Below are 10,602 nucleotides of genomic sequence, written 5' to 3'. Positions count from 1 at the left end.
CAGAAGACTGTTGCTAACACGCAGAATCTTCACTTACATACACATAAAAAGCTTAGCAACAATCTAATAGCATACGTAGTGAATTTCAAATCTACCAGCTAGGACTCTTGATAAGAAAAGAAAAAATTATGGCTATTTGTAATTTATTCTCGAGAGCAGATTTCATCTCAACTTTTGTCAAGCATTACTATTTAACACCACAGATTGTCAGTGTTCAAAATGCCCTTCCAACCCCTGTCCCCCTCTCCCTTTTGCTTTCTGTCTCTCTCTATCTTTCTGCAAGAGCTCAGAGTAGGATAACAGTCAGTGGCAGAATACAGCTGGAATGCTGCAATCTCTCCGTGGGAGCACTAAACATTCCAGCATACAAACTACAATAGAATGACTTTTTAAAGTACGGTGTGTGTGTGTGTGTGTGTGTGTGTGTGTGTGTGTGTGTGTGTGTGTGTGCGCGTGTGCACACAAAAGTTTACATCTTACATCCATATACATATACATCCATTTCATATCAGTATCATGTCTCAAATGGAAGCGCATCAAATGGAAGCACACTTACCAAAAATCCCATTCCTTTCAAAAAGGGACATTACACAAAGCACAAAGCCATCGGATGTCTTCCACAAGCTGAGCTCAATGATACATGAAATTAAGGTTCTATGCATAGAAGCCAAACAGAGGCGAACAGTGAGCTACACTTCAGCAGGGTTCTCTTGCTCTTATAGATCTGATTAATGTCCAAAACAGCCTGAGCTTGTGCTGCTTGGTCCTGCACCTGTCTAGCGACACACAATTTCCTATGCACGCACACAGATGAATACCATTTGGGCTGTCAAATGTCCCAAGAAATGGCTGTCCTCCCAGTTTGTTTTATGTTTTGAGGAAAAACAGCTTTTTACTGATAGTATATAAATGTTTGAGATGCATTTATTAGCTCAGCTGGAAATGTAGGCGTTGTTTTTATTTATCATTAACTTGACATTCTTAAATTTGTCACAATCTTGCTAACATGCTAACTAACATAAGAAAGTAACATATACAGCAGTGTTAGTATTCACTCTGACTTACACGAACACTAGTGAATATCTTCTCTAATCTAAATTGTTGACAAATGCCATTAGTAGAAATTCCTTTTCTAAACAATAGTTCTCATATGCTTGGAGAAAGAAAAAAACATCATCTAATCATCAACTATTTATGTCCTGACAATCTGTCAAATGAATGAACCAAGCACAGCTGGAAAATCAAAGACACTAGGCCCACATCATGTGGAATAGATCTATAGCCAAACCTTGTGAAAATTTGCAAATTACAGCAAACTGCATTTATCACAGATTCAGATATTTTGTTGTGGAATGCATATGTTTTTTTTTTGTTTGTTTGTTTGGTTTTTTTTGGAAAATATGCATTTCCATGGAAGAATTCATTCTGGAAGCTTCACATGCTGCAGTATCTCCGAGACACAGATATCTGCATAACTTAAAGTGGAAGCGTATTGTCTCTTGTTTCCGCACTGATTCTTACACACGCACCCCAAACACGCACGTGATAACACACCCACTCACATGACACCCGCTGTGTCCCCTCTGCCCTAGAATGACTTAACCTTGAAATGTGAGCGACGTCCAGTGCTGTGGTCCGTGTGTTTTTCAGGCTAGGACAGGACAGCAATGTGCTAGTGCTAGGTGGGCGGGGCCAAACACTCATATACAAGAGAATGTATTTAAGTGGGAGCTCTGTATCCAAAACACATGGGACAGGAGGATAGAAGAGTGCAAAGCACAGTGATGAAAACAGCTGCCAAGGGAAGGCACTGGTCAGAAAGAGACAGGAAGTGAGGGAAGAATAGAAATGGAGAAAAGAGAGACATAGGAGGAAACAGTGAAGGATATGAGTTAAGAGTTCACTTCTTAAATGCCATTAACCACACAGATAAATACAAAGAGAAATATCCAGCCGAAAATAGAAACAGAGGCCACTGTGAGATACAGAATCTAGATAAATGTTAAGAGTTTTAGAGAAATTGCAGTGGAGAAAGTCATCGCAGAGCAATGCAAGTTGGGCTAAAGTAGGAGCAAAAACAAATGGAACAATCAAACACTGTTTCAGAGTTCCAGTACAAACGCTGCTCGAGTTCAAATAAGAAGCCCTGGAACAAATATCCATACCATACTGAGAACTTTGAGGGACTTTCAGGATTTTCCCACACGCAGTTCAGAATTTGCCTTCAAGCTGTCATTATAACCCATTAGATCTGATCCAAGTCCAGCAGTCCTTCCCATAAAGGCTTTTACCTGAAGGCAATCAGATCCTGGATCAGTGCAGTAACATTTCCCTACAGGTTGTGGCTTGCAGATGGTATACAGTGCCCTGCATTACGTTTGCGTGTTTGCTGTGGCAACAGACACCAGAGATATGGAGAGGCTCTTTTACCTTCCTTAATACAGTTAAGACTACTCTAAAATGAGAGTGAGAGTTGGACAGAGAGAAAGGGAGTGAAAGAGAGAGAAGCTGAGGGTATAACATTACTCTATATAAAGCAAATTTATTTTTTCTCAGTTTAAGCTTTTCTCAGTTTAGACTTATGAATCCTGGAAAGAACGTCATTCAATTATAAACAAGCCAAAGCACTTTGTTTGACGCTCATAATCTCTATAAGCATTTCTCCTACCATTTAGCATTTCCTATCATTAGCACAGTGCTAACATGTTTAAAAAAAAAACAAAGAAATGTGAACCCAAAATGATTGCATCTAGCGGTGTTCCTCCTATGGAGCTGTCATCTTTCCTTTATCAGTGAAAATGACACTGCTACCAACACAAATCGTATTAGCAACACCCATCACAGAAGAATGTTGTGAGCGTTTGGCAGTGCATTGAGAAACGCATACAGTATACAGCCTGGATTTTAGGGATGCTGGGAAAGCTCAGGACCAGAGAAAAGGTGCAAGACATGTGATATGGATTCTGATGATGTTATGGTCCCAACATGGTTAATGATCTTTGGCTGCTATGGGGAATGGTTGCTATACATGTATGAATTCAACTTTTTAATGTACATATAATTTCACTCATTAGTTATATTATGAAATTACTTTTAAAAATGTGTTAATGCTAACTTTGCTGAAATAAGTTATCGATCGCATGCTATTGTAGCAGCTGAAAAGTAGCTAGGACAGTTTAGTCTTTCTGACAAAACTCTCATATACAGAAATTAAATACAGGAATCTTATTATATAAGATTATATTTTTATTATATTAAAAAAAATCAATATTTGAGTTGTGGAGCTCTGGGGCTGTGGCTGATGTGCAAATCATGTTTTGAAATTTATCGATGGATAGCTTTGCTTTTTCTTGCATTTTAATCTGTATGAAAATTCTTCTTTAGTACTTCCTTTTTTCTCTTCTTTGTGAGTGGAAGACCCTTCCAGTATGATGTCCCTTCCAGTATTATGTCGCTGTCATGTTATCAATTGTCACTGGCATTAGTATATATTTCACTTATGGAATCCTGACACTCCTGATGTCATTAAATAAAAAAAGTAATATAGTTTGGGGCCACTGAAATTCAATTTTTGCACACAAACCTTAGGAAACAGGCTTTTCTCACCTCCATGATATGTTCAGTATTACTGTCTGCATTCAGAATCTACAGTTTGGAGGCTTTCCTTGAGGCTTGACCTTTTTTTCTATTAATCACAATGTAAGGTTCAAACACCAAAAAGAGTGACCTAATTGCCAAAGAATCTCAGAAACACGCAGAAGCCCAAAATTTTTGACTACTGCTGAGATTATAGATAACCATTGGAAATCAGACCTATCCCCAGCAACATCCTTCTATATTCAGACCCAGTTCAAAATGAATATATTGTATACCCTGCAATGTGCAGCTCCTATGAGTTCATTGTGTGAGCTAACAGCAGGACACATCATGTTACACATTTATATCACACATGGCAACAACCGTGATGTTGAAGATATGGTTATGAACTAGTATTTGCAAGCTTGCCCATTCTCAACATAAGGAAACCTAAAAAAATTACAGCATGTAAAACACACGCCGGCACCTCAAAGAATCAGTGATCTGGTTCAGACTGGATTTTCTAGCCGAGTTAAAGGGAGAGGCTGGGCAGTCCATTTGCCAGCAGTGGGAAGAGCAAAGCCTGGGAGATTCGACTAATGGCTAATTCAAAGACACTCACATATGCTAATCTCCACTTCACCATCAGACAGCTCTCTGACTGCTAGCAATTTAGCACAGCAGTGAGATTCAAACACTGTGTAATGCTTTAGAGCCAGATTCACTCCCAGCTGTGCACTGTGTTTAGTTAATACTATTTTAAATTTTTGTGTATGGGCTTCACAATCACCAGTTTTCTGTAATTAACTTCAGTGTAAATATGTTACTGCGCACACAGAAAACACTTTTGGTGTTAATTTCTATCTTATTGTGTAGCCAGATTACAGTGCTCTGCTGTTTTAAAACCTGCTTTTACAATGGTAATTGAATTAGCAATAGAAGCAGGAATTTATACTTCACTAATGAATATATATTAGAAATATTAAGCCGGTGATTAAACTCAACCTTGTGTGTTCAAAAATGGATTGTTCCCAGCTCTACTTTCAAAATTGGCATAAATCAAAGGTAATGTCAACAAAGGCTAAGACATTTTATTTCTGAAACCTCAATTACAGGCATAATAATGTGCAAAGAGGACTCAAAACATGGACAGAAATTAATGTGGAATAATAATCAAATTTCTCTGTAGCTAGGAAATTATAAAACCACATTTACTTCAATAAACATTTTACACAGTACAATACATTCATGAATTGTGCAAAAAAACAACAACTTCTTTTTATACAAATGATAAATTTCTACAAGCCTCATTCTCAGTTCAGTACATAAAAAGGGGGTGATCCCTACTTGATGTGATTTGCATATAATTGGAGCAAATTAGCATGAAAGCACCAACTACTGCATTGAAGCGGCCACAGTGCCACCAGATCACTTTTCCCACATAGCGTACGATCAACTTTGCCTCACCCAGTTGAAGGAGGTAAGCTAATTCACGCTCTATTGTCTGAGGAGAAAGCCTAACGGAGCTCAGAGAGAGGAGTGCGTTCAGCCTGGGGGCAGGAGAGGACTAGGTCAGGAGCGAAGAACGGCAGACTGGCAGGTGGTCGCAGTCTTGGGTTTATCACCGTTATCAGTGTTATGTGTTATCAGAGGGAGGGCAGACATGTGGTGGGAAACAACATCTACAGAGCTTTGAAAGCACAATCAAACCACTGGTGTCAAAACCTTTTTAACCTATAAACTACAGTGGCCATATATTTTGACCTTGTATAAAAATAAACTCCAATATCTAGATGTGGGAATAGAATACAAAGTCAGATATAGATCTATAAAACGGTCTTACAATTTGCTGTACCAAAGTTCAGCTAACAAAAACATGAATAAATCCCACTGCACATCATATCTAAAGTTGTGTATACTGTGATGGAGGTTTACCTAGGCATTCTCATCCAGTGTGTTTGCTGAGGTACCAGTCATGATGAGACACAGCATCCATCTGCTCTCTACCTTGGGAACAAACTCACACCCATTCTCCTCATCTCCTGCTGTTTCTTCATCCTGTCATTTAACAGTGCATGTTCCTAGAATCTTTTTTCCTTCATTCTTTCAGTCAAATCATTTAGTCCCACCAACCCCTCACACACACACTTTCTTGTGTTCTTGTATAATAATGTTCACAACAGTCTATATATCCTCAGTTTATTTCTACTGCTGCTTCTCTCTTCATTAATTAATTTTTCATTTTTTTAGCCATTAAAATAGAATCTGTCCCCCAGGTTATTCCGTTAAAGCTACATGAAGAACACACACATGCACACGTACACACTAAACAAATACATGCACCCACATGCACGCACTCCCACACTTTCATACAAATATACTGGCGCACAGACATACAGGGGCCACCAGCAGGAAATGACCCCAGGTCTCTCTGCTGTCAGTCACAATAAAGCTGCATGGTAATAGCTACCATAGGGCTAATGGAGGCTCCCCAAAGCAGGGACCACGAAGAGACCACTAGCAACAGTCATTGGAAATACACATCATAAGTGCCCATCATGTGCCCTTGGCTACGATAATGTGAGCTCACTGCAGCTGAATGCCTTCTCCCATTTCACTTAGTCACAATGCCTGCAAAGTGCATCCACAAAGATTTTCCCTGGCCTTGTTTCTTCGTGCCCGCATCCTATGACATGCAGTTTTGAAGAATACCAGCACACTAGCAAAAAGCAATGTTGGACCACGTACTTTAGTATGAGTATACGTACATGTGTGTGTGTGTGTGTGTGTGTGTGTGTGTGTGTGTGTGTGTGTTTGCACATCCAAAGTGTAGGTGAGTTAAGTACATGACAAGACAAATAAAGTATGCTTAAGTATTCGAGAGTGTGTTTTCGTATGTGTGTCTCTATGTGTGTGCATAAGAGCGAAAGAGAGGACCCACATCCATTACACAATTTTTGTTTTTTTTCATCAGAATAGATGCACTTCTCAGAAAATAAAAAGCTCTACTTATTTTTCTCTGCACAATTAACCAAATGCCCCTCATTTGAATTTCACATGCTTGCTAAATTTTCTGCATCAGTGTGAGAGCTGGGACAGTATGTTCCAGAAATGCAGTCTCACCCAGCTCATATAGTTTGAGTGCATTTTAAAGGCAGTGTTGGCATCATGACTTTAATGTTTCATTTTGTATTTATTTCTGTCCTCATCTCATCTGTCCTTATACCTCTTTAGGATATTCACTTTTTAAGTAATGCACCATATGTAAAGATTATGGTTTAACAATCCCAATCTATCATCCACTGTGTTTTTGTTTGTTTATTTATTTACTATACTTATTTCTTCTTTTTGTAGTAAAATTCTTGAAATGAATTACATATAATCTTTGGAATTATAGCTCAGTTCTAAGTTCACCTTCTGTAGAAGCTGAGATCCAGAGTACTTAGCTGCAATAGACTTCATCTCTCCTCCAAATGCTGAAGCCCACAGCTTCACACTAGAGAATGAGAGAGAGAGAGAGAGAGGGGGGGGGGCAGAGGCCAATTAAAGTTGCAAATAAACACAATCTCAATCCTATGGATACAAGTAAAATATACATGTTTAAACCAGAAGGAATCTGCATTATACATTGGTATAAATCTGTAAACCAAATTTATAAGCAGAGACTTCTTTTGTGTTTTGCTTGTAAGCTCCATATTATTGGCATTCTGCTGGTCACATGTCAGGAAATGACAGAATTGACCTGTATAGTAAACCCATTCTGTTCAAATTAAAGAATCCAAATTTCAAATATTTAATATTTCATGCTCACAACATTTATAATTTTTAATATTTTTCTGTCTTTTTTTTAAGTTGTTATCTTAAACGCAAACTCAAGATTTCGTCTGTACGTCTGCTGACGTAAAAGTTCTATAGTCCAAAAGTCAAAAACTACACAAATGTGAGATGCGAATACCTTAATAACACCTAACTGACATAAACACATTCGATTTTGCAGGTTGCCTGCAATGTCTGACTTTCTGGAGTTTCAGTGGGGACAAAATACAGGTTGGTGTACGAGCCCTATCAAATACTGCATATAATTGTCGACGATCTTATAATAAGGAAAGCAAAGTTATGAGTTAGACTACTTACACTGACAGAGGAATGCCTTGATGCGATCCAGACACGTCAACCACCGTCGTGCTTTGTATAATCCACATGAAGAGGAAAAACACATAGTACAAGTGCGATGGAACCACCTTCAGACCTCTCATCTTCAGAAAAAGACCTTGACGTCCGAACGCTTTTAATTTTCTCCCCCTCTCCCTCTGTGTTAAACACGTTCAAATAGTGTAGCAAAAAGTACACAAATAAAAACAACACCCCTATATGCGGAAACCCCCAAAATAACAAGAAGACCTTTTCATATCATGTTACAAGTGCAGAGCATCCCGGTAGGGTACTTCACGTCGGTCTACTTGCAAGAGGATTTGTTAGCCTTCCTCTGCGATTTTTTTTTTTTCCAGCAATGCTGTGGCATAGATTATAGCTGTTTCTTCATTTGATGTTGTCCTTCTCGTGTCGCTAGAGCCAGCTTGAACTCCTGCAGCGAGAAAAGTCCAGTAAAACGTCAGGGGTGACCTCGTGCTCCCGCGCACTGCCCTCGCGACGCCAAAGAGCGAGTGAGCGAAACCAACGCGAAAAGGGGGATGCTACGCGGAGTAGAGAAGAAAGCAGAACGCGAGTGCCGAGTTATATGACTAGCATGCTTTCGTTACTCAGCTATTTTCTTCTCTGAGGATGAAGACAATTATAAACAGTGATACTGTTAATGCTGTTTGGACCTATGATAGAGAAACTTGGCAGGACGAGGACACCGTGCCAGGACGTTCTGAAGCGATTACAAAGGAGCGACATATCATTCTCATGACATATCACAGACTGGCCGGTCCCTTGACGACCTAAACGGAAGGGAAACGGAAAAGAATGGAAGAAACCAGTGAAGTAGGGGAATTAGTTGGACCTTTAAAAGGGAATTATAAAGTAGGTTAGCAGTCGGCTTTATCAGTTTCCTAAAACTCACTCTGATGAGACGCACTTCGCGCTTTTGAAAAAACGGAGCGCGCACGCACCGAACCAAACGAGAACCCAAGCATTAGTGTCACTTTTCTGAAGGAAAGCGAAGTCTCTTATACATACTGTTAAATTAAAGTATTTCATTCTTTTTCATTCTTCTTTTATCCTTCTCTCAATCGGGAGACGATTCCAATACGGTAGCCTAAACAGGCAGATAATCCTCCAAACATTTCGCCCAAAGTACAACTAAAACATAGGCCACAGACATCAAGGAAATGCAGGTTTTTATTTATTTATTTATTTATTTATTTATTTATTTATTTATTTATTTATTTTCTGAGACCATGCAAAAATATATTAACCTTAAAGTGAAAAGATGCTTTGCCCCAGAGGTAGAAAATAAGATAATTTCCATCTGCAGACCATGGGCAAATAAAAATATGAATAATGCTAAAACAATAAATACAATGGTCTTGGTTGGCAGTCTGTTTTAGCAAATTGATGTGTCCTGTTGGTGCCACTTATAAATCATTCATTTTTTCTCCATTTTCCCCTCTAGAGTAGTTATTTCCCTGTTGTTGTTTACACTGATAAATACAAGCATTTTTGGGGGGAAGAAACGGCATTTTCTGACTCTTCTTCTCCATTGACACATTTGTGTCAGTGGTTGGCACCAAGCTTGAAAACATTAAGCAGCGCATCAATGAGCTCAAAGATGGATGGCAAAGTAGACAGAGCCCGGAGAAAGGGATCACTGAGCACTACACCTGCCCCCTCATGGGTCCAGCCAGCTGAGAGCAAGGTGCCTGGCTGAGGAAGATGGCGAAAGAAACAGCACGGCATAAGATGGTAAATGCAACTCACTACACAGGCCAACCTCCAAGCAGTTGCTGCCGAGACAGAGAGGGAAGAACTCATTCTCAGCACAAAGACAAGCAGAACAGTGCTACATGGTAAAGGACCTCAAGGAAGAGATAACGTGCTGAGCAGCTCCCAAGTGAGTGGGGGCAGTATTCTGGCAGTGCAGGAAGACCTCAGGAAGGAAATGTTGGATTTAAAGAGGATGCCAATGAACTTGTCCACAGCAGAGCAGAGGCAGAAAGTTGTGGCTCCCTGCAGTGTGGCCTTCATTTTCTGAGGGGGAAACTGCCACCTATGGAGGAGCTGAACAAACAGTATCAGAGTCAATTGGTGGACCTCTTGGGGGGGAGGAGTTCTGTTGGGTCTGAGGCACCACGGCTTTGTGAGGGTGAAGTTACCAATGGTAGATGTAGTACACAGCACCAGTGCTGGTTGGCAAATCCCTGGAGGCCATGGCCAGTGCACATGAGCAGCACCCTTGTCAGCATCAATGAAAGAGAAAGCAGAATGCTCAGAGCAAAGCAGCGGTGATCTATGTGACATTGGAGGCGGTGCATGAACATAGGAGCTGATCGGGCTTAATGGAGAAGTGGAAACAGGGACTGTGGGACGTTCTGTGTTGTTATAGTGACATCTTCACAACCACAGAAAGTTTTAAACAGGACCAACTTAGTGTACCAGTGATGCTGCACCAGTTCGGCTCTGTCCCTGCCAGCTCCCCTTAGCCGCAGAGCCAAAAGTATAGGAGAAGGCAGCTGTGGGAATTACAGAGTCATCAAACAGCCCCAGCGAGAGCCAATAGTCCTTGTAAAGAAAATATTTAACAGTTGGTGTTTTTGTGTGGACTGTCAGCAGCTCAGTGCTGTTACTAAGCCTGACTCAAATCAGACTATGTAATGCAGTAGCCACCTTTGTGCACAGCAAAGGGGGCTGTGTTCCACAAGGAGGTTATATGAGGCACCAGTGAGGGCAGACATCAAATTCTTTGTGGACATAGACATCCGTGACAAGGACCTTTCGCAGGTGCAGAAATGGGTTGAGAGGGTTATTGCCTACTATAGTCATTGCTTGATCAAGCCAAAACAACACTACTGTGTGACATGGAGA

General features: G+C 40.2%; 1 protein-coding gene across 2 annotated transcripts in view; it reads right to left on the bottom strand.

Annotated features, from left to right (window-relative positions):
* The window catches only part of cacna2d3a (calcium channel, voltage-dependent, alpha 2/delta subunit 3a), a 174,071-nt gene extending 165,639 nt beyond the window's left edge, over window positions 1–8,432 (bottom strand). For both annotated transcript variants that reach the window (XM_035536210.2, XM_035536211.2), the window contains exons 1-2: window positions 7,711–8,432; window positions 6,991–7,072 (exon numbers count right to left, since the gene is read on the bottom strand). In XM_035536210.2, the coding sequence (XP_035392103.1) occupies window positions 6,991–7,072; window positions 7,711–7,832 (204 nt within the window). In that variant the 5' untranslated portion in view covers window positions 7,833–8,432. The remainder of the gene's footprint in view (window positions 1–6,990; window positions 7,073–7,710) is intronic.
* Window positions 8,433–10,602: the final 2,170 nt, after the last annotated feature.

The sequence above is a fragment of the Electrophorus electricus genome, chromosome 20 (assembly GCF_041902795.1).
Source record: "Electrophorus electricus isolate QZ-2024a chromosome 20, ASM4190279v1, whole genome shotgun sequence".
Taxonomy (NCBI): Eukaryota; Metazoa; Chordata; class Actinopteri; order Gymnotiformes; family Gymnotidae; genus Electrophorus; species Electrophorus electricus.
Note: the sequence above shows the minus strand (reverse complement) of the source record. Positions and strands in the feature narration are given on the sequence as shown.